At 38.3% G+C, this 24,454-nt stretch overlaps 3 protein-coding genes across 6 annotated transcripts; 2 read left to right on the plus strand and 1 right to left on the minus strand.

The window, feature by feature from the left end:
- Nucleotides 1-2,435: 2,435 nt before the first annotated feature.
- Nox (NADPH oxidase) lies at nt 2,436-10,305 on the plus strand. The gene is given in 14 exon segments (XM_068291282.1): nt 2,436-2,677; nt 2,680-3,254; nt 4,061-4,155; nt 4,561-4,675; nt 4,785-5,003; nt 6,459-6,609; nt 6,671-6,881; nt 6,999-7,231; nt 7,300-8,563; nt 8,619-8,949; nt 9,062-9,256; nt 9,343-9,659; nt 9,728-9,824; nt 9,883-10,305. Coding segments are annotated over 14 exon segments (4,104 nt in total). The 5' UTR covers nt 2,436-2,574; the 3' UTR covers nt 10,081-10,305.
- Nucleotides 10,306-10,394: 89 nt separating this feature from the next.
- Nucleotides 10,395-14,526, minus strand: LOC137577738 (inhibitor of Bruton tyrosine kinase). Its single transcript, XM_068291283.1, is given in 7 exon segments — nt 10,395-11,226; nt 11,229-12,227; nt 12,293-12,891; nt 12,945-13,088; nt 13,152-13,856; nt 13,927-14,198; nt 14,262-14,526. Coding segments are annotated over 7 exon segments (3,558 nt in total). The 5' UTR covers nt 14,430-14,526; the 3' UTR covers nt 10,395-10,555.
- A 261-nt stretch (nt 14,527-14,787) lies between these two features.
- Nucleotides 14,788-24,233, plus strand: NKAIN (Sodium/potassium-transporting ATPase subunit beta-1-interacting protein). 4 transcript variants are annotated; one of them, XM_068291288.1, is made up of 8 exons: nt 14,906-15,063; nt 15,659-16,205; nt 17,568-17,705; nt 17,811-17,891; nt 17,964-18,155; nt 18,270-18,330; nt 19,780-21,345; nt 22,687-22,705. In XM_068291288.1, exons 2-7 carry the CDS (start codon nt 16,152-16,154, stop codon nt 21,312-21,314), a joined length of 2,061 nt encoding a protein of 686 aa, XP_068147389.1. In that variant the 5' UTR covers nt 14,906-15,063; nt 15,659-16,151; the 3' UTR covers nt 21,315-21,345; nt 22,687-22,705. The 4 variants fall into 4 exon arrangements, with proteins under 4 accessions (XP_068147386.1, XP_068147390.1, XP_068147389.1 ...); XM_068291285.1 differs by lacking the exons at nt 14,906-15,063; nt 22,687-22,705 and adding an exon at nt 14,788-14,851 and having other exon boundaries at nt 19,780-22,020; XM_068291289.1 differs by lacking the exon at nt 19,780-21,345 and having other exon boundaries at nt 14,874-15,063; nt 22,687-24,233.
- Nucleotides 24,234-24,454: the final 221 nt, after the last annotated feature.

Genomic DNA, 24,454 nt, shown 5'->3' on the forward strand with positions numbered 1-24,454 from the left:
TTGTCAAGGACTGCAAGGGTATATAAACTTCGGCATAGCCGAATTTAACTTCTTTGATATTTTTTTATTTAAATTACTTTAACAAGAACTTGAATTTAATGAAATAAAAATGTATATTATTGTTTAGATTATCTTGATGTTTTTAATAATTAATTTCTTTGGAGTCATGACAGCGTTGGATTCAGAAAAGTTCGATAAATGCGAAATAAAGCAAAATCAAAATAAATTATTTATTATGTGTAAAATATATAAGGATATTTTCGAAAATTTTCTTGGTTTGCGGTCTGGCTTAGAAGGCAATTTAACATGTTTGACAACTTATAAACTTATTTTAAATTTTGTTTTTATATAATATTAGTTTCTTTTTAATGTAACTACATTGTAAAAAGTATTAACTATAACTTTAAAATTCTGAATATCATAAAAGGGCTAAGTATCAACTATAACTTAGCCCTAAGTATTAACTATAACTTAGCCCGTTTATGATATTCAGAATTTTTCACTGTGTAGTTGGAATCTCCAATGTTATCTAGACGTCGAAGCCATAACAAACAATTTGTATATTAATCAACATTGGGTACTAACCTGGCCCATTGTGCAAAAAAAAAAAAAAACAACAACAACAAAAAACGACAGCAAGATCAGATCAACTTGTTGTAGCTATTGTTATTTTGATTACTCCACAAATCTTGCCCTTTTTGACGGCATGAGATTTCTCACTTCCAGTTTCGTTTAACATTTGTTCTCTGACATTGCAATCGCCGAGCCAATATTCCAATTTGATTGAAGTTCGATGACTTACGGAGTTGATTGAACACAAGAAGACATACAACAATTGTTGCTGAAAGGTCTTGTTAAGTGTTAACCTGGCCTTCAATACGAATTGACCGTTTAAGCGTCTGTCTCTCCGTCTGTCTGTCTGTCTGTCTGTCAGAACTGATTCATACAACTTACGTAGCAATTTCCTGACTAACTTAACTGACTGGGACACACAATCCAAGTAATATGTGCCATATTTGTTGTTGGGGGCATAGAATTTGGTTAGCGACACGTTCGAACGCTTTTCTTTTCTTTCTGTGGCTGGCAAAGTAAACAAGTTTGATTATTACACAACATGGGCATTGAAATTAAAACACATACACCTCTAAAAACAAAAAAAAAAAGAAAGAAAAATCACAAGAAGAAGATATTGACGGCAATGGTATACCTTATCGTAATTCACACACACACACACACGCACACACAGAGTGTATTTTATTGCCAAGAAGAAGAAGGCCAAAATTAGAATATATCTGACGAGAAATGACGAAGCAGCAGCTGAAACTTGGATTCTGTCGGCCATTTTTTAAAATGACAATCATAGGCTTACACACACATACACACGTACACATTACACACCACTACAACTGCAACTACAACTACAACTCATTGCGAATAACTATAAAAAACATTCTAAACAACAAAAAAACAAAACAAAACAAAAAAACAGATTTGAAATATTAAACCAATATTTGGCACGTTTCCGAAACGCGTTTCAATTTCAACAAAAAAATATCAAAGAAGTTAAATTCGGCTATGCCGAAGTTTATATACCCTTGCAGTCCTTGACAATAATAATTTCACATGTTCAAAATTTGTTTTCTGCAACTCAATTCATTAATATACAAACAAAACAATTTTACTCTTCATACTATGTACAATTTGTTCTTCTTCTTCCCTCATTCCCTAAGCAAAGCAACGCACGCATACACATACAGTTTATGTAGCGTTGCGTCTGTGTGTGTATGCATGTGCTCTGTTGATTTGATGATGACGTAGTAGGCAGCAAGCAGAGCTGCCGGCAGCGATTGAACCGATTTATATAGACTGTAACTTGTGTTCTATTTATCCGATCAGGGTCAAATTTTGGGATCTGAGATTTTATATCAAATTCTATTATATTGGTGAATTTCATGGGGATACTCCAATTTTTGCAAAAATTTTTGTTCCAGAGCTATATGATATAGTAGTCCGATCCCAAAGATTTTCATACTTTATCTCACCCGGGTAAAAAAAAAGCTCCCAAAAAAAATTTCATCCCGATAGCTCTTAAGATGGCTGAGTAAAACGCGTACGCACCGACGGACAGACGGACAGACGGACATGGCTATATCGACTTAGCTTCTCATGCTGATCAAGAATATATATACTTTATGGGGTCGGAAACGTCTCCTTCTGTGCGTTACAAACATCTGACCAATTTTATAATACCCTCTGCAAGGGTATAAAAACAAAACACAAATAATTCAAACCGAAACCGAACTAAAACCGAGCCGAAGCCCTCGACTCGATTCGGTGGATCATTTGCAGCTCGTTGAAAATCGTTTCGAATGCCTTCGAATGGGGAGCTTTCGCTTTCAGTTGCTGTTCGTTGCTACAAACGTTTGGTATTGCGGTTAAAAAAAAAAAAAAAAGTGAAAAAATCCATTTCGTATCCCCCACACTCGCTCGGTGAAACCTGCATACATACATATAGATATACTAATATTTATAATTAATTTATGAATTAAGTTTTTAATTACTCTGTGATATGCCATGGATAACGATTTGAAGGCTGAGCATAGTGAAAATCATCGCGGTTCGGTGTCGTCTAGCAAATCCTTAGAAATACCTCAAACACCATCGCGTTCACCCAAAAAGTATCCTTCTCCGATGAGTTGCCCATGGAGAAGCCAATGCAGCAAAATGCAGCCACTGAGGTGGTAACGCATGAAAGTGGCGTAAGCCAAGTATTGCAACAGGCTGCCCAGTATCTAGAGAGATTACATGGTGGAGCACGTGACTATCCTAGTGTTGTTAATAATTATAATAATAATAATAATAATAATGATGTTGATAATATTGCTAACGATGCAAATGCAACAACGGCGGATGCGACGGCAACAGAAATAGCAACAGCTACAGCGACGGCATCTTTAGCTAACTCACCAAGCATTCTGATAGCCAACGATGATGATGATGATGACGATGACGCTGACGCTGATGAAGACGATGGCAAACAGGAAGCGAATCATCATCATCATGGTGATCATCAGCTGCTGCAATCGAATTTCTACATGGAGCGTTACAACCTTAATTTAGATAAAAATTGCAGCTCGATGGAGCTAGAGGCGCGACGGGAGAAACAACGTTGGCTCTTGATATCAGAGTGCAGTGCTCTCTTTGGTGAGGGTAAACACACACGTGAGGCGTTCCGTAAACTATTTCTGGACGAGGTAAGCTCCATACAATGTTCTAAAACTTAATTGCTATGATCATCATCATCATCAACGTCATCATGGTCTTCTTCTTGAACATGCAAATGAGTTACCAATCATTGAGAAAATTGTTGGGGGTGGGGGAAAGCATTTGACCTTGTGCCATATTTTTTGTTTTTGTATTGGCGCTGGTCCTTTACCTTGACTGCCCATGGGTAGGGAGGGTAAACTCGTTTTCGATATACCTACATATGTATATATATATATATGTGATTTGTGTGTGTAAGCTCTCTTTTCGATGGGTTTTTGAAAAATAATTTCGGATTTTGTTTTGTTTTACCGCTTCGTCCACCGAAAAAAAAAGCTGTCCAACCAGTCGATCCGCCACCAAGTGACTCTTCTCATCATCATCGTCATCGTGATCATCTTCTTTGCTGTTAAATATGCACACATTTTTCATCATCTTCACATAAGATAATGTCCCCCACTCCAGCTAATCTGCAGAAGATCAATGAATATGATTGTGAAAAAAATAAATAAATATCGTGAGATTGAATGTCATTAAAATGCTAAATAGTAGAAATAACTATTGATTATGTTTGGAACCCCCACACACCCCCACCCGACAAACTCATTCCCGTTCATTGAGAGAGTGTAAACATTCATCTCCTTTTGCCATAAATTTTATAATTAAATTGTTTAAACAATGCGTGATCATAAATTAATTAACACCCATTTCTTTAGAAACGAAAGAGAATCTCATCAATTGAAATTTCTTACAACTTGTTTTTTTTTTTGCCTTTTTGCCATTGTTATTGTTACAGGAATTTCAGCAAAAACTCTTCCAGCTCTTTGATTTGGAACAGAATGGCCATCTATTGCAAGATCGTTGGATAGAGCATCTGAAAGGTCGTTTAACGTAAGTTCATAGTGCCAAAAACAATTAGCTTACCTCTCTGGGTAGAGTCCGAGGAACATGCCACAGTAGCTTGCCACAAAATTGGAAAATTGAAATGCCAACGCCAAGTTGTTGTTGTCCAGATGCTATCTGGATCGTGGTGTGTCTCTCCTTCTCGGTGCGTGTGTGTGTGTTGTGTGTTAACATATACCAACAGCTAACATAGTCCGCATGCCTAGAGCTAAGAGCCAAGATCTGAGACTGTCATGTGGCGGGTAATGAAGTCATTCAAATACAAATATAGCTCGACGGGCATCAGCATCAGCGGGGAGCTGTGCCATAGTTTCTATTTCTTATTTTTTCATTTTTTTTTTTTAATGGTAATGCCACCTCCTACTTCTCCTTCATGTTGTTGGTTACTTGCAGCGATGATCGCCAAATGGATTTTGCCGAGCAAATTGAATCGGTGGCCTATGTGATATGCGGCGAGAGGAGTCGAGTGAGCTTTAAGAACTTTTGCGATATTTGGCATACGCGTGGTGTAAGTGGTTTGTTTTTTTGTTTGAAAGCCAATTGTGGTTTAATCTTCTCTTCCCTCGTGTGTGTGTGTGTGTGTGTGTGTGTGCGTGTGTGTGTTTCTCTCTTTGTAGATTTTGGATAAATTGTACCGCCTCATTGATATGGATGGTGCCAATCTAATTTCAACCAATCAGGTGATGGAATTCATTTCACATTTGACCAATTCAAGGCCACGCACAGGCTTCGATAAGAGCTCTCTGGCCAGATTGGAGCAACTTTTTCGCTCAACTGTTGGCAATGAGCAGGAGATTAGACGAGAAGAGTTTCAAAAAATTGTCACCTCGAAAAATGTAAGTTAATCTTAAGTGTCATTACTTAAAACTTAATCAGGACTTAATCTGGGGTAAACAACATTCAGCAAGAAGTTTTCTTCATTAGAGTTATTTTGTCCTGTATATTAGAAAGTATTTATCGGTGTGATTAATTTGTTAAGTCCGGGAAAGTTTCGTGTCTGGTTATCACTCTTGGATTCACTGCAATTCCGATACGGATGTTCACTCTAAATTTAATGATAAAATAATTACTTTATGAAGTTTCAGTCTCTGAATTGAACTAAGTACATTACTTTTGATTAATAATCGATTAGGGGACTAGTTTACAAGCTTCTAAGGGATACTGCTTAGTCTAAGTTATTGACCAAAGATGTTTCTGATGCAACTAGAAGCAGTTAAGGTTCCGATTTGTGCAATACTTATGCTTATTGGTCTCCTAAAAATAGATTATAGAACCACACAAGCGCCTTGTCCATTATTTTTCAATAGAAATATCATAATATCATAAAATTTTTTAGTTTTAAAAGTTAAGTCTCTCAAAGGTAAAGCTTTAAAAAGTTTTAGAATGAGTTGGTGTTTGATTAAAAGTTAAGCCCTAGCTTATAGTCTAGTCTTTCAATGAGCATAGGACTTAAATATTATTACCTATCATAAGTAGTTACTAAAGGAGTTTCTGTGTTAACTAGAAAATGATGAAGAATCGATTAAGTTCAATGCATTTAATGAACGGTCGCTTCAGAGACCAAACATATCAAAGGACGTATGTAGCTAGTGAATTTCAATATAAATATCTGAAATGTATACTAAAATTTAAGCAGATCTTAAAATTCTTAAGAGTATTATATCATAAGTAAAGACTAAAGAGGTTTCTGTCATAAGTAAGAAGTTCTAGTATCGACTAAATGCAATCCATTTGAGTAGACCAAACCTGAGCTTATATTTCCTATAAAAATATCTATTCTAAAATTTTTAAGAGACTTAAATATCTTGTACTATCCACCAACACGTTACTGGTTAAAGTATAGCACTTTCGAGAAATTAAAAAAGCTGGCAAAACTGCTAAATTCAAATTTTATGACCCTTTCTCAATCTTAGTATCGATTTGTTTACCTCACATAGGCGCCTTAACAGAGGGGCTTTAGGGGTTTTCATACACAAAATTTCCATATATGTATTCCCAAAAAATAATAATAGAATTAAGATACGAAATTGTAAAAGAGCTACCCCCATAAGATTTCAAAAATTTCTACGCTCATGATAATTAAGCCTACAATCTGGAAGGTTTTTTATGACCATGTGCACCGTTAATCACTTAAGTTAACTCGAAAGACAAAATGTAACTAGCTCTAGTTATTGGTAATTACTTTTGGAAATAAGTTGTTAGTTATAATTGATAGAATGTTGGGAAAGTAATGACAACTGTTGTTATTGATAAGCTAACGAATAATAATTGAATCTTTCTCTATAATTTAGCCCTTCTTCACAGAGCGTGTCTTTCAAATTTTCGACAAGGATAATTCCGGTTCAATATCCCTGCAAGAGTTTATTGATGCCATACATCAATTTTCTGGACAATCTGCGGATGATAAGATACGTTTTCTTTTCAAGGTCTATGATATAGATGGTAAATATTATATAAATATATATTTAAAAGTAAAACTTTTTAAATTCTCCAACTATTTTAGGTGATGGTCTTATACAGCATAAGGAATTGCATGATGTGATAAGGCATTGCATTAAGGAGAATGGCATGGAATTCTCAGAGGATCAAATTGAGGATTTAACCAGTGCCATGTTTGAAGATGCCGATCCACATAATAGTGGAGAGATAACCTATGAGGCCCTCAAGAATCAATTGCATAAACATGGCGGTCTCTTAGAGAATCTAAGTATTACGTAAATATCTATCAAATAATGAAATTTAGGGCAGTGCCGGACTAGCAAATGCTAAGGGCTCAGCTCAGTTTCTGATTTTGGTTTAAAGAACTCATAAAAATCTCTTTTGTGTTTTAGCATTGATCGCTGGCTGGTGCCCATGGCAGAGGATAGGCCAACGGGAGCAAGTGCATCTAGTGGCAAATTTTGGAATACCATACCTCATCAGCTAACGCTGGCCTATATGAAAAACAATCAGGTGTTTGTCTCATATCTTTTCTTCTACATAGCCGTCAATCTTTGTCTGTTTATCTCGCGTGCCATTCAATATAGAGCCAGCAATGGATTTGTCATAATAGCCAGAGCTTGCGGTAGGTTCCGTACTTATACATATTCTGAATATTCTGTTAATTCTTAAATTTGTGTTTTTTTTCAATAGGACAATGTCTGAACTTTAATTGTGCCTGGGTATTGGTTCTTATGCTAAGGCATTCACTTACCTATTTGAGAGGTCGAGGTCTATCGTCATATTTGCCCTTGGATCATCATGTCTATTTGCATAAACTGACGGGTATAACCATATCGGTTTTGAGTTTGGTCCACACCATTATGCATTTGTTCAATTTCTCGATCATTGTGATTAATGATCCGAAAATTAATGCCGGACATTATACCATAGGCGAATGGTTACTCACAGATCGCCCGGGATTGTTTGGTTTAATACCGGGCTGTGCCAATCCCACGGGAGTTGCCTTGTTGCTGATACTCCTGGTGATGTTTGTGTGCTCGCAACCATTTGTGCGGCGCAAGGGCAGCTTTGAGGTCTTCTATTGGACACATTTGCTGTATGTGCCCTTTTGGATATTGGCATTGTTTCATGGTCCCAATTTCTGGAAATGGTTTCTGTTGCCCGGTCTGGTCTATGTGGTGGAGCGTGTTTTACGTTATGTCTGGATGCGTGGTGAGCATGGCAAGACTTATATTAGCTCTGGCCTGCTCTTGCCATCGAAGGTCATACATTTGGTCATCAAGCGACCTTTCAACTTCAACTTTCGTCCGGGGGACTATGTCTTTGTGAATATACCAGCAATTGCCAATTATGAATGGCATCCGTTTACCATAAGTTCGGCACCAGAGCAAGAGGATTATATGTGGCTACACATACGCACGGTGGGTGAGTGGACGAATCGTTTGTATCGTTATTTCGAACGGGAACAGCAGCGTCTGCACAACGGTGATGGGTCAGCGGAGCAACAGCCACAGCATATGCATGCCATACCCACGCCCAGTTTCATGTTGTTAAATGAGACACGTAATCCCGCCATGACCACCACAACAACGCCACAAATGGATTTTCTGGCTCAAAGTCATCAACAGATGGCTGCACCGCCAGTGCGTCCGCCACGACAACACAGGCAAAAGACCTCAACAGTTGAGTCAGGTGTAAATCCAGGTGTGAATCGCATACGAAGCATTAAGAAGACATTACAGCGGACATTCTCACGGGGCAAGGATGCCACACCAGAGCCAACACCCACACCCAAAACGGGTTACATCAACGGAGCCTTTTTCGGTGAGGAGTTCAGAGCTGCAGGAGGAGGAGATGGAGGCCATCACAAGCAAAAGCCGCTAGAAAAGAGCATCTCACTGCCAGACATTAGTGCCAAGAACAACAATAAGAAACGTGGCAGTCGTCTCAAGGCGTAAGTGTCTAAAGTTAATCAATGGCCAAAACTCATCTGTGTTTGGTTCTTGCAGCTTACGTTCCTTGGCCCGTTCCGAATCAGAAAGAGCCTTCGATGAGAAGCGTGTACGTCTTGGGGGGCGACGTCATAATAGTGTGGGCTTGGCCTATCTCAGTCCGCAGAACAAATCGCTGGCCCAGAGTTTTCGTTATATGCGTAATAAGCCAACAATTATAGCCTTCAAGACGCCCAGTCTGACAGAGCAGGATGACATGCAAACACCTCAAATGGAGGCGACACACACAATCGGAGGTGAGACAGATTTGGGAATGGAATCGGGAGAGAAGCTACAAATAAGTCGGCTAAGTGTCAATGCAGAGGTTGTGTCATCCAAGCCGCTAGAGGTAAGTGGAACTCTATTCAAACTGTCATCCAGCCACAAAAACGTAGAAATGAAACGTAGAACTAACCTTTTTTTGGTATTATTATTATTATTAACCCACTCACCCATCCAAGGACCACACACAATTGACAACGGGCAGCAGAAAGTCGCGTCTGCGACGACCTACATTTTTACGTTCGCTGTCCAATCGGGCAGCAGCGGCATATGGTAATGGTGGCGGCGGAGGAGGTGGAGGCGGAGGTGGAGGAGGAGGAGGTTCTACATCTAATAGCGGTGGCAAGGTTACACTTGATGCAGGAGTCATGGAGGTTTGGGTCACACAGACACACCAACATACACAAACAATTCATGGGGAAAGCCATTTGCTAGAATTTTGTCCTTCTTTTTCTCATAGATATTCATTGATGGCCCATATGGTGCACCATCGAGTCATATCTTTGGTGCCCAGCATGCTGTATTGATTGGAACTGGCATCGGTGTAACACCCTTTGCCAGCATTCTGCAATCCATAATGCATCGCTATTGGAAGGCTCGTCACAGTTGTCCACGCTGTCAATTCGAGTGGGCCAGTGAGATTCCCAAGTCCGTGATGAATTTACGTAAAGTCGACTTCTTCTGGATCAACAGAGATCAACGTTCATTCGAATGGTTTGTCAATTTGCTCTCTCAACTGGAAATAGAGCAAGCCGAACTAGGTGGAGCCATGGAACGGTAATTCCCTTACTTTGCTTCGTTTTGGCATCATTAATCATTAATATGTATGCCCATTTTATTGACAGGTTTCTGGACATGCACATGTACATCACCAGCGCCTTGCAGCGTACCGATATGAAGGCAGTGGGCCTTCAATTAGCTTTGGATTTGCTGCATGAAAAGGTAAGCCACTTGAATTTAGTTGCTTTCCCTTAAATCTGCATAATTTATTCTTTTTTAGGGTAAACGTGATCTAATTACTGGTCTAAAGACCCGAACAAATGCCGGACGACCCAATTGGGATAAGGTATTCAAACAATTGCAGGCCCAACAAAAGGGCAAGGTTACCGTCTTCTATTGTGGCCCGCCACAGTTGGCCAAAACATTACGCTACAAGTGTGATCAATATGGATTCTCATTTCGTAAGGAGTGCTTCTGATTCAGCGTCATCAAGCATCAACAAGAATTCATCTTTAGCATCTTTAGCCATTCATCTTATTGCCATTGTTCGTTATCTCATTTGGGTCTTGTTTGGGTTTAGTATTTTAGTATCTCCACCTTGTGTTTTTGTTGGCTCATTTTGTTGTGTGTCGTCGTCCCGTCCCCAGCTATCTTGTAAATATCCAATAAATAATTTTGTTAACTCATTATCCAAAAAAAAAAAAAAAAATCTGTATTCCATTCTATGCATAAATCTATTACAGGCGGCTCAGAGTTCTACATTTGAGGAGGATTAATGAAGATGATGATAACTATACTTTAGGCTTTGTGAAGATTGGCCTAACGTTTATTGAAAAACAATTGCACTCTAACTTAATGTACCCATCAATTTGGTCGGGTACATTCGTCTGAACATAAAACTAAACACAAAATTTACACAACGATTGGAATTTAGTATCATTTTTAGGGTTATTTCAATGTTTAAGCCAAGTGCTGAAATTAATATCTGCGGGCCTGGATACACGCTCAATGGTGATATACTCATCATCCACATTGTCCACATTATAGAACTCTCGAAGTTCTGCTATGGCTGTCTCTTCGATTTGGGTATGGTAAAGGGATTTATTACGCATACGATCATAGGATTCTCGTTGTCGTCGCTCGTCAGCTAAAATGCGTGAAAAGCTATTTGGTAGCTGCTCCAATGGCGAACTAGCGGTGGCTCCTGTGGCCTGAGCTCTCATCATATTGGCAAATGAGGTGGGATCCGTTGAACTACCGGTGGGTGGTGAGTTTAAAGAATCGTTGAACGAACTACTCGAAGGTGTTGCCGGTAATCCCCAAGCATTGGGCACAGGCTGTGTAGGAGTTGTAACCTGCGCACTGGGTGCTGGTGAGCGCCAACTTTTGGACTCGGAGGAAAGACGTTTGCGTTCTTTCTGTGATAATTTCTGTGATGGTTGTGGTGTCCATGAACTGAGATCAATATTGTAACTTTTACTTAAGGGAGAAGTGGCCTCATCTTGAGGCGATATGGGAGTAGCTTCAATTGGCTTTGATTGTTGGGGAGGTGGCGTTTGTTCTTTGATAGTTGAAGAAGGCACCTGCACCTGCTCCTGCCTCTCACTTAGCTTGCGTGTTTTCTCTTTTTATCCTTTACTTTGGACCAATTTTTAGCCTCATTTGTGGTCTGATTAATAGTAGCTGAAGCAGCAGAAGTTGCTGTTTCACCTCCTTCACTGGTGCTCAACGATCTCATCATGCTTGTTATGGCCTGTTGTTCATATTGATGACGTGCATCTTGTTTACGCATTTCCTTTTGTTTATTCTGCTTAGCTGTGGCCTCTTCAAATCTCACTGTGGCCTTTAGATCAACTTCACAACCCTCGATAAAGCTGAAGAGTAACTCATCCTTTATGGCCTCGGAGAAGGGTGTAATTTGACGATAGTCAAAAATACAATTAAACATTTTCTGATAATGTACATTTAAAAGTTTCAATGTATCCGGTTCGCATTGCTCAATACTGCGATAACTGAGCACTCGGGCCAAATTCTGGCATATATAATCGAGGCAACCCTTCTCCAGCAACTTGCAATTGTACATCGTAGCAAATTGCAACATTTCACCACATTTTCGTATACTAATCTTATCGAGAATTAATGATTCGCATAAATTTTGCAGTGATTCAACGAAATATTGATCACATATGATAATCATATTATAGAGAAACGTCTCTGTATAATTTTGCTTACAGAATGCTTCTGTGTCCATATCATAGAGATAATCCAGAATTGGTTCCATATACTCCAAGGGAACACCCTCCATGGTAACTGTAGAATGCTCCACCCACGATGAATGCATAAACATCATTTCATAATATTCCAAACGGGCAACCAAAATACATTTATGTGCCTCTAGAATCTTGCCATCATCACAAATAACGCGAACATCATAGAGTTCAGGATAATCACAGCGATGTATCCGCTGCAGTTTTTGCTTGCCCTGCGATATTGACTCTTTACTCAGCACCTGCAAATTGGATAGCTGACTTATTCCAAATTTCTCAATATAATGAAGAAATATTTTAATGGCTTCAGTTCTCGTTCTTAAACTTGGATCCAGACTCTGCTGAATGCAGTCAATATCTGAAAGCAAAGTAAATACTAATAATTAGACACTATATTTGGAATAATTTCACTGGAAAACTTACCATCTTCAGCCGGCGAATAATTGGTATAAATAATTTTCAAAACTAATTCAAACATTTTGCCTGTCAAATTTTCAAAATTTAAATAGATATCTTTATCCAAGTAACTCATCATCAAATCTCTTAGTCCATTTGCTCGCGAATAGATGATAAACTTGTGAGCGGCAAACAACTCTCCATCCACATGAAACACCACATCATGGACAGCATCCATATCGCTAGTGTCATGATAGAGCTTCTTAAAATTGTGTTCCCTTCTGGGAAGTGGCGGTTTCTTAAAATATTTAGTGGGTGCTTCCTGCAGCGCAGCAAATGATGAGAAGCTCTCATCACAACAAATGTCAACTGCTCGATCAATGTTGGGCAAACGTGTTAGCTCGATGCGTACAAAATGTTCCCGAGATATTTCCGTACGATTCTGATCATTATTGGTCCAATTGTCTATAGTCGTTTTAGAATTGTTCGTGGCCAAATTAGATGGCAGAGTTACTTGATTACATTTACCACGATACACACAACCATCGTTGGAGAGTATTAAGACTTGATTACATTTATATAGAACTTTTTTGATATTTGAAAGGCGTATGGGTAATAATGTGCATCTGCAAAAGTGAGAATTAGAAACCATTAGTCTTGGGTATCTATATAGACTTACCTGTAGAACTGTTGGGTATTCTCATACCAAAGATAAATCACATTGGTTTCGGTAAGCATAAGTAATTTTAACGCAGCTGCTGATCCTTTAGCAGAACTTTTTATATTTCCACCCATCACCGCAATACTCTTTAGATCTTCATAGCTAAAGGAAAGGAAAGGAGGTTTTGATGGGTTATTTATTTAAAGCTTCTTTGTGGTGACTTACTCTGGTGTCTTAATATATTTGGTCTTTTCTCCATAGTACAGGGAAACGACCTTCTCGTCATTATAAATCACAGTGGCTGCATTATTGGTTTCTACAAAGCGTATGACAGTTTTTGCTGGCAATTTCATTTGAACCGGAACTACTATAGATTGCTGATTTGGTCCCAGACCAAATTGCCCTTGATTGGCACCCCACACATAGACACACTTTGAGCTGTATGCTATGGAATGCTGATCACAGGCTATAACCCTTAATAGATCACTAGCTCCCTTGTCTCTTAAACTGACAACTTCTTTAAATTGATTCAGTTGCTCGGGAGCATCTCTTACACCCAACTGATGGTCAGTATTAATGCCACAGGCGAAAACCATGGATCGCTGAGTCAACACAAGGGAATGCTGACGTGATGTGCTAATGCAAATAATTGAGTCATCTTGTATTTTGCTAGGTAATTTGACTCGCTTAGGAGCTGGCAAACTATTCTCATTGCCATTGCCCAATCTTCCGCCTTTGCCATGGCCCACAGCATAGAGATGACCCTTCTTATCCAGAAATAGACTGTGATAGGCTCCTAATGCCACCTTTTCAATCCAAATATTCGCTTTGCGAAAGAAATCCACAGCTTGAGGAGCACTAGTTGAGCTCTGCTCAGTGCCTATACCCAGATTGTAGTTCTTATTTGATCCCCAGACTAGAATATCGTTCCTGTTTATGAAATCAAGAGAGATAGGTCAGTTTCCCTTATCATTTTTGATCGTATATCTTATCAGCTCACTGAGTATTTGTATTCCTGGCGAAATTCAAATCGTCGCACTTTCGGCAAATTGCCTGCAATGGGCATTGGGTGTTCTCGTCCAGTAGATCCAAGCTGGCACCATATCTCATTAGTAGAACAGCGCAATCTATGGAACCGTAGTAGAGGGCGCGATGCAAAGGAGTGCTGCCTGACTCGTAGTCCCTGCCATTAATGTAGGCGCCATGATTCAAAAGCCACTCCAGAATTTCATAGCGAGCCACTGAAGCAGACATATGCACCGCAGAACGACCCTGAGTTGGTAACATGGGATCAGGAATGTTATGAATATTGAGACTTCACATGTTCGAGCTCACCAGGTCATCGAGAATATTAGCAAAATTGGCACAAGTCTTGTATATGAACGTGGCCAATGCTTGACTCTCTATGGATCGTTTGGTGAGGGCGGCAACGATACAGTTTCCATGTTGGGGTAAAACGCACTTGATGGTGCAGTCGTATTCCTGGCATTTGGCAGCTGACATTCGAAAATATATGCAAAATACAAATTTTTCCCCGTGTGAAAACAAAAATAAATTGACAAAAACAATGCCGGCGGGAGGAGTAGAGTTACCAGACAACAGAAAAAATAAATACTAAACTGGGGTATTACCAAAAGTACTTGAAAGAAATGCCAACAGTAAAAGTATTATAAGGTTGGTGAAAGTTTAACTCCGATAATTACAAAAGGTAGACTCAATTTGAAAATTTAGATTCAGATAAATCCTTACATGAAAATCCATTTAATAATTACTTATAACCATTCCAATGCCATGGCCGTGACTGTTTAAAAGTATCGAGTACAATATTTGAATGCATTCCTCAGCATGGTCACACTGGATAAATTAGTTGTTGTTGTCGCACTCACTGTAACGGATCGTCAGGTGGACTCCGTTTTGCTCTCTATGTAAGCGAATCGGTGTTAATTTTTGTGATAATAAAAAAAAGCAACGCGGTGTCAAGTGAAATAGAGTGGAGCATATTATTATGTAAAATGAATGGACCTAGTCCACCAGATAACGATAAAGCCATTTCTAGACATATTGTGTGATTAAGAATAAATGAATTTTCATGCAGGCAGCAGCAGCAGCATAAGTGTGAGAGTCTGCAACTAACCGCGTGAGTGTGTGTGAATGAGTGAGCGGAAAGCAATTGAGAAATAAAATAAAATGTTTCATATGTTTGACTCATAACCACAAGTAGCTAGAGAATAAAAGACAAACGCGTCATTCAATTGTATATTGAATTATTATCGTGTTGTGCTTTAATTTGATTAATATTAACAACTCATTGAATTGAATTAGTATGCAGAATGAGAATGAAAACTAAAAAAAAAACAAATATGGAAATGGCGTAATTTGCTATTGCCGCCCCCCTCCTGGGGGGCGTACCAATTGGCTTGATCTCTCTAATGTTAATTAATTAATTGCCTAGACTTGACCTGGACACTAGCCAGAATGGAAATTGTGTATACAGAAAATGAAAGAATATATACATAAGTTTTTTTTTTTGTGTTGGTTTACTTTAAGTTACGTGAGCGATAGCAGCAAAACTATTGTTGTAGTTGTATAGTTATGCTGCTAGCTTTCCAACCGTCTGTGTGTGTGTGTGTGAGTGAGGCCAAGCACAGTTTTGCTCTCTCGCTTGCACTCTCTCTAGCTATCTTCGTCTAACTCTGCCTCATTTCGTTTAATTTCTTTTTATTTACTTTTAGTTCACACAGATCAGGTTTTTTTTCCTTGTTGCAGCTGGCTCCTTTTTTTCTCCCTCTCTCTCTTTACCGCTCTGACTCGTTGTGTCTCTTTCTGCCTCCTGCTGAAAGAACGGTGCAAAAGAGTAGAACAAGTGGCAGGCAGGTCAGGTTGCCATTGCCTTTGCCTTTGCTCGTTGCACTTGCCACGCTCGACCACATTTTCTTCTTCTTTGCGATACGGAAATGCGCATAGGCATAGAAGAAGACGAAGTCAAAACGAAAAAACAAACGAGATAACATACACAAAAAAAAAGCCAGATAAAATGGTATGCAACTAAAAACAACAACAACTACTACTGTATTTGAAACTGCAACAACAACAAGAAAGTGACGACAACCGCGTGGAGAAGAAGCTACAAAAAAAAAAAAAATTAACCCAAAAATCGGGTTTATTTTTTTTGGCACCAATTTCTGAATGAAATGAATATGTGATATTGTTGTCCAATTTGTTGTGATGGGCTCGTGTACGCGGCGACACTTTTTACTGTCAACATGCTTCCTGCAAATGGTAAGAACACAAACGGTGAAATACTCTGCCAATCATCAACCTAGAAACCTAATTACAATCTAACGATTTCCATTTTGGGATTGTTGATAGATCGTAGTCGATTATACATATGTATGTACATGCTTATGTTTGTTTGTTATCGTTTGCTTATCTAGAGCAAATGTCAAACGGTGTTGACACAATTATGACTTCAAACATATACATTTGTACAAATGCATGTATATATTAATATTATATTCACCAATTTACCGGAAATTATTTATAGAAAGATAAGCTCTTAAATGTTTTGTGTTCTTAGAAAAAAATACTTTCTCCTAAAGCAAAATATTCATACATACATATGTATGTATGTACATATATGTGGTTTTTCCCAATTTCTCGGAACTTAGGCTTGAACTTTTAGGCGGTTTATGGTGATAAAACGACTTCTGATTATGTCTGTTTTAAAAGATTTATATAGGAATACTTTGCTGGTATTAAATTTGGTTAATTTTTGCTTTTGTTTTCTTATGAAAAGTATCTAAAAATGTTAAATTTACTTCATCTAGTGAAAATCGATTGTTTTAGTTATTAAATATCCAGCAAAAAATAGCTTAAATATAGGAAACCGATAGATACGAATACTTTTGTGACTGACTGTATTTTTAAAGATCATAAGATGAGATTTAGTGACTAGCCGATCCATTAAATATATATGTACATATTGTACATACATATGTACATATAAAGATAGATCCTTGGAAACATTTTATGACAGATTCAAGTTATTACCCTGCTTAATTATTAAAAAAAATATATGTTATTCATATAAATATTTAACTATGCAATAGCATGTCAAAATATTGAATTCAAAAGTATATCGATAATATGATATGGTTGAAGTTGAAGAATATAGAATACAAGACAAGAATTGACACTTTAAGAACTATGAAAAAGTGAAAGAAAAGTACGAAAAAAGAATCTATTTCTATCTATCTATAAACCTGAACGTTATTAGTTCCTCAAATCATAGAAATGAATATCATTTTTAAGCAATATTAGTGTAAGTCCCACTTAGGGAACGGAGCTTAACTTTATTTAGAATAACCTCACCTAGTATGAGTATAGTTCAAAACTATAATTTTGATAGTTGACTTTCATATATATGTATATTTCAGAAAATACTTAAAAACCAATAATATAACCAAGTATTGGTAACTTTAGCAATGAATTATATAAATAATCCTACGATTTAGTAACCACATGTTCAATTTTTTATACTGTCATGATAATGAGAAAAATGGGTTTAGTCACTTAATTCGCTTACTCACATAACACTTCCTTTCTCCTCTCTCTCTCTATCTCTGTTTCTATCACTTGCAGATAACGATTATCGAAAGGCAGGTATTCGATTTTCTCGGATATATGTGGGCACCCATCCTGGTTAACTTTTTTCATATATTATTCATTATATTTGGATTTTATGGCGCATATCATTTTAGAGTGAAATATATTATAACCGTAAGTGCAACAAACCCCCAGACCCGTATCCACCTTCTCCAACTCATTATCATATCTATGCGATAACCTAAATTGTTTTTTACTTTCGTTGTATACATCCGACAGTATCTCATATGGAATTTCCTATGGATTGGTTGGAATGCTTTTCTCATTTGTTTCTATTTAAATGTTGGTGAATTAGATAGGGTAAGTAAAATGGACAATAATTTGGAAAATGTCTACTATCCGAATGCTAATATACGTTTATTTGTCTTACAGGAAAGCGATTTGCTTAACCTGGGCACTGGCAGCGTTTCCTGGTTCGAAGCGAATGGATATGGCTGCAAGCCCACTTATAATATAACCTCAGATGATCCATTTCGTCCAATGCGTCCGGAACGTGTGGATGGATGTCTGTTGGATTATACTCTAATGGAGATCATACATTCGGGAGTGCAGTGTGCGTTGGCGGTGAGTTTTCCTGTTGCTGTTGGTTAATCAAAACTAAGTGAGAAAGATTGTTGTAAATTATTTTTATTATTATTTCGCCCCCCTTTCCACACACACACACAATCATACAAACAGCTGCTGGGTATACTTGGTGCGATTCTGATCAGCTGCATATTTCTCGATGAGGACGACAGATGTAAGTGGCAAGCTGGAACATTTTTTTATACAATTGTTGCACGTTCAACCTACATACATTTTATGTATTCTCTAACTGTGGGATTGGGGCATTGTCTAATAATAACCCTTTTGTCATTTTACATATATCTTTGTGGGTGTTTGCACTGTACATACCATTACTATATACACATACTATCCTCACTATTCTCTTACTCCAAACTTGTTTTTCAAACTCTCCACCATTTAGAATGAATGTTGTTTATCAAATGTGTCATAAGAATTATTATTGTGTGTTTATTGTGATAAAATATCATGTGTATCATCGATTTGTAAACTGTCTCCCCCCTCTCCCCTTAGTCCCTAGTCCAAAAAATTTACCCTCGCTCGGAATGTTATTATGATTTTTGTAAACATATTTATATATACATATAAAAAAAAAGAAAAAAATTTCTATGATTAACCATTGTGATCATGTGTCCATGTGAACTACCATGAACTACCAAACCAAATCAACATTATAATACATATACATAAATACATACATAAACTCATATAAATAATCGTTATTGTTTTTAAATCTAAGACAAATCATTCTTATCATCAGTACAAAAGATTATAAACTATACAAGATTGTATGGCTTATCGTTAATTACACTGTGCAACATCAACACAACAACAAAAACACATAAATGTGTAAGAAATTAAAAGTTTTGGTCGGAAAAAATAAGCAAAAATCATAAACTCAAACCATATTTGATTTAAAAAGCATTTAGTTTAGATTTGCAATTATCCAATGATTAAGTGACTTAATCCGAAAAAGGGAAATTTAGTTTGAAATCACTGAAATCTATAAAATGTTCTTCTCATATTTAATCTTTGGAAAAGTCGATAATTGAAACTCTACTGTAATATAAGAACATTGGAATTCAAACTTTAGATAAGACATATTGTTTATTATTCATCAAAATACAAAGAAACAAAAATTCTATATTGTAAGCTGACCTAGTCGGTGGCTCAATGGAGACCTACTAAAACTACAATTCTGTTGTGCTCGAGTTCGAACCCCGACATAGGTGGAGTTTCCCCCCGATGAAGCAATACTGCAAGGTAGTTCCGTCGGGGATAATGGAAACGATTGTGGATAACGAATAATTTTTTTTTTTTTTTTTTCTATATTGTAAGCTTATAATATATTCAAAATTCACACTTTAAACTTTGTTCGATTATAAAATTTATACTAGAAAGAGTAGGGGATTAGGTAATCACGTATGTTATTTATAAAAATGATTTGAAAATCAAAAAATACATTTTGTTGCCGCTGCTGCTGATGCTTAGTGTAATCCGATAGGCATTCATTTCCAAATTGTTTGTTTTGTTTGTTGTCTATATTTACATATATTACTACTACTACTACATATATACAAATGAAAATTTGTTAAAGCAATTTTAATCAATTTCTGGTTTACAGTCGATTTCATGAACGGCGATGCGAAGAGTCCACAGCACACAGTCGTCCATCCAATGTACGTGAGCTATACAAGTATACCAACAACTTCTGCAAGCGCCACAATGCAATCAAATAAGCAACTGCAGCAATTCTATCATCATCAGCCACAACAACAACACAACAGCTACAGCAAACAATCCATGAGCAACTACAGCAACAATAGCAACAACAACAACAACAGCAATAATAATACACTCAACAACAATAATAATAAGCAGCATCGCCTGCAACAGCAATCGCCAGACATGACAAATAACCAAGCAACAAATGCATCACTACTATACCAACACTATCCACATCAGCAACAGCAACACCATCCACCACAGATACATTCCCATACCCATTCCCATCAGCCACAACCACATCCATATCTAACCCAACGCACTAGCGGCGAGAGCAGCAGCACTAACAATAGTCTGAGTCGCAGCCAGCGACGCCAACAGCAGCGCTCTCATCAGACAACCACCACACGAGCTCAGATCAGTCCCATGTCCGCCCAGACTACACCCTCTTTGTCGTATGCCTCGCTGCAGAATTCGAATCCCTATTTGGCCAATAATTCGCTAAATAATAGCAACTACAGCATATTCCAGGGTGAGACAATCACCCCACAGGGGTCTGGTCAAACTGGTGGTCACTTTGCCCGTATTCATCATAAGCCGAAGGCTCCAAGGCAATCGATTACCGCCGCCTCGTCATCATCGCCCATCAAGTTTTCACAATTGTCGATTGAGCGCCGTTTGTCGCGCAATCTCGTCGAGGAAGAGGATGATGATGATAATTTCTCGCTGCAGCAGCTCTCGCCCAGCAATAATGGCATCACTTATGTGCCCTTTCAGAGTCCCACACCAAATGGTTTATTTGTGGGGGAGAATAATAATGACCAGCATTTGCAGCAGCAAGGTCATTTGGTTTTCCCATCAAGCCCAAATAATAATTTAAATTATCAGCAGAATGGTTTACCTTCACCCTTAAGGGTACATCGTCAGTTGACCAGACCCACTCAGATTCCACTGCCCACAGTGCCCATGCATAGCTGCCATGAGGAAGAGAATGAAGCAGACGAAGAGGTGGAGGAGGAGGAGGATGAGCCGATTCAAGAGCATATTTTAACTCCACCACCGCCACCTCGTCCGCATATCTATTTCCATCAGCGCTTGGGCCAGGCTCCCTATCCAGATCTCTCGCCCGAAATAGCTGAGAAATATTCCATGCCCACTCAGCATGTGGCAATGCCTGGTGGTTCAGGTGCAGGTGGTCCACCACCGCATGGTTCACCCATGGTGCGACGTAATCCCCGTAGTCAGCGGCCACGGCAACAGGCCAATTTCTGCGATCAAATACGCGATACTCCGCCTGGTTATATAGTGCGTACCCAGAGCGATGATCGGCTAATGGATGATGCCAATGAGGAGGCAGCTCCACGTGTCAATCGACGCAAAAGCCGTGCACGTCCACGTTCATTCTGCAATTCCATAGTAGGTGTGCAGGCCTAATAGATCAGCAGCCCCCCGCCCCCAGACTCAAGTAGGTCCTAGTTTCATAAATAAATTCGCTCTCTCTCTCTCTGTCTCTCTCAACATATGTCTATCTTTTTCAATCTCTATCTCTCTCTATATATATAGGTGCTGCTTCTGCCTCCGCTCTCAAAATTCTCCATACCATTTACTAATTCAAACCTTATACATATGTGTGTTGTTGTTATTGCTCGTTTTGTGTTGTGTCTAACCTAAACAGATTAAACAGATTAAGGATTAAAGCCGCTCTCTCAATATGCCATTCAGATGCCTTGCATACAAAATCATATACAAACACACACACACACACAGAGACACAAAATAGCGAGCCGACTTTTTCCGCGTTGGATTTTTGTTGTGATAATGGAAAAAGTCGAAACGAAATGATAAAAAGAAAAGCCTATATACCATATATGTGTAATTTTTTATGTTCAACTGTGATACTACGACGAGAAAACAAAACAAAAATGAAATCAAACGCGATAACAAGTGAAAGGAAAAGAAAAAATAATGTCACAAAACATATAGTAATATAGTAGTAGGCCAGATAATAATATCTATGTATACTATATATGAGTACCACAAAAGCAAAGCTAATGCAGCCAATGGATGCCTTTAATATCGAAAATTGGAGAAGGATTCTCCCTCTCCTCAAAAGAAACTACATTAACATGAATCACATAAATGCCTTTTGTTGTTCTTTTTTTCTATTTATCTGTTTAAAATCGAAAATCAATTTACTAAAAAAAGAAATGTTGCCTATTGAATTAAGTGCGAGATTCGTTATACATACATTTACATATATATGTATCTGCATATATATATCAATAAATAAGTTTAGATATAAGCTTTAAGCCAAGTAAAAAAGAAAAAAACGTAACACGCCGTTATACATATATATATATATATATATATAGGTCATAGAGTTATATAGAAATATGATCTTGATAATGTGTGAAAATGGTGCCAATTTCTCGCGTTTCTCTTTAAAAACAAAAAAATCAAAAATAAATGTTCATTTACACACTTAAAACAACAACAAAAATAGAAACTATTCAACGAAACTATTGCTGGAGTCTCTTTTTCCTGTTTACTCTGTAATCTGTATCATCTGGTAGCTGGCTTTTATGTAGCATTAACCCTAACGTATCTTCTTCTTTCTCCATGAGCTGTGTAGCTAATCCCTGTAATCGTACTTTAACCAACCAAAAAAAAAACTGATCCAAAACCAAAGCAAATACATTATTTTAATCTCCAGGTAACACTCAACTGGTTCATTGTGCAATTTGTGCCTTTCGTAACTTTAAATACAACTCTTTTTAATTCCTTTTTATTTCACTTTCGCTTGTAGTGAAGCACATTAACAAACAGTCCAAACATCGTCAGTCGCTGTATTCGATTGAATTTGGCGGCAGCAGCGATACCATACGACATGGCAGTCATTCAATGGGTCTGGGAGATCCGCGTGGCGATCAGAATGGCGGCGAATTGAGTCCCAAACCGATGACACCGCGACGGGTTAAGAGACGTTCGGTAATGGCACGCGGCACCCAGGGACGTCAATCGAATGGTGCTGGTGGCGGCAGTAGTAGGCGCTCCCATCATGGTTCTAGTGGGACGTTGAGATCAAAACATGGCGGCGGCGGTGGTGGTGCAGATAGTAGCAGTGGCAGCTATGCTCGCAGCAGTACACGCAGTTCAAGGCGTAAATACCATCAGAATCCGGTGACCAAGCTAATGGATCAGCAGCAACAACAAATGCAGCAGCAGCAACCGCATTTGGGTTCATTCCATCGTCAGGATAAACTTAGTTTGACAGCCTCGAATTTGCAGTCACTGAACGATGATATAATGAATAATACGAACAATGTGTCAGGCAGCCAATTGGGCAGTCTGGGCAAGAGCAATAGTCAATATTATAATAGCTATCGCAAGAACATTCCACTGGATCCCATTTACTATAATACAAATGGTCGTGGCATTTTAGACGATCTTGAAGAGCCAAGTTCACCCACTTTAATGCCACCACCGCCGCCCATTGCTTTGCAGGGTGGTGGACATTATAATCCCAGTTATCAACACTCTACCACGCATTTAAATGATGTGGGTGGACCTGGTGGACAACAGCAACAACATCATCACCATCATCATCATCATCCACATGGCGATGAGTTGTATAATAATCGCCCACCTTCAGTACGTTCCAGTTATTCGAATTTCCATGGATCAAGGCCGCTTTCAACGACCTATACCAATACGGAAAATGTTTTTGCTGGCTTGGGTGGAGCTGCAGCTAGTCCGCCGCAACCGCCATGTACACCGCCGCTTTATCAGCAACATCCGTTGCATCAGCAGCAGCAGCAGCAACAACAACAGCAACAGCAGCTACAACACCATCAGCAGCAACAACAACATTATTTGCCTCCGCCTCCCCTAGAGCCATCTCCTGCCTATGTAAGCACCATGTCATTCTCAAAACGTACAGCTTCACGTGAGAGTATACGTTCCATGGCCTTTCTCAACAACGGACCGCCAGCCTACAATCTGAACTATCACACGCCCCCCGATTCGGAAACTACCATGTGAAAAAAAACCTAAAAAATACGGAAACCTAGCAGCAACGATCTCTCGGCCATCACTTTCGGACAATATTTATATTTAACTACATAAACACATATACATTAAAACATACATATTTATACTTGTGCAACAAGCCATGTCCCCCTACAAACACACACACACATCCACATCATAGCTTCCATATGCTATATAATAATTTACTTAAATTATGCAATAATTTGCATATGTGTACGTAATATGCCTAAACTAGAAGTTAAGTTTCTGTCATTTTACCAAAGTGCCTTTTTTTGTAAATAAATAAAAGTAATAATAATAAAAGCGTTTTAATTTGTATTACAAAAACTTGTAATAGCATTTAATAAAAGGCAAAGCATACTTTTTGGCGTTATGGCGTAGTAAGTTTTCAAATGTGTTATGAACTTAGCAGTTCCTTATGGTAAACACATAGGCGCTTTATAAAAGGGGGAAAATGAGGATAATTGCTCTCAAAAGTAAGCAACAGACAGTCCAAAAGATCGCTTTTTAAAACTCAAAAATTG

This window comes from Drosophila tropicalis, unplaced genomic scaffold, assembly GCF_018151085.1.
Source record: "Drosophila tropicalis isolate 14030-0801.00 unplaced genomic scaffold, ASM1815108v1 contig_593, whole genome shotgun sequence".
Classification (NCBI taxonomy): domain Eukaryota; kingdom Metazoa; phylum Arthropoda; class Insecta; order Diptera; family Drosophilidae; genus Drosophila; species Drosophila tropicalis.

What these genes read in the sequence shown, in the direction of transcription:
- NKAIN (XM_068291285.1), top strand. Translation starts at nt 16,152, where the DNA reads ATGGGCTCGTGTACGCGGCGACACTTTTTACTGTCAACATGCTTCCTG. An exon ending in GAGTGAAATATATTATAACC is followed by an intron (nt 17,706 to 17,810) that starts GTAAGTGCAACA and finishes TACATCCGACAG; the next exon opens with TATCTCATATGGAATTTCCT. An exon ending in TCTCGATGAGGACGACAGAT is followed by an intron (nt 18,331 to 19,779) that starts GTAAGTGGCAAG and finishes TCTGGTTTACAG; the next exon opens with TCGATTTCATGAACGGCGAT.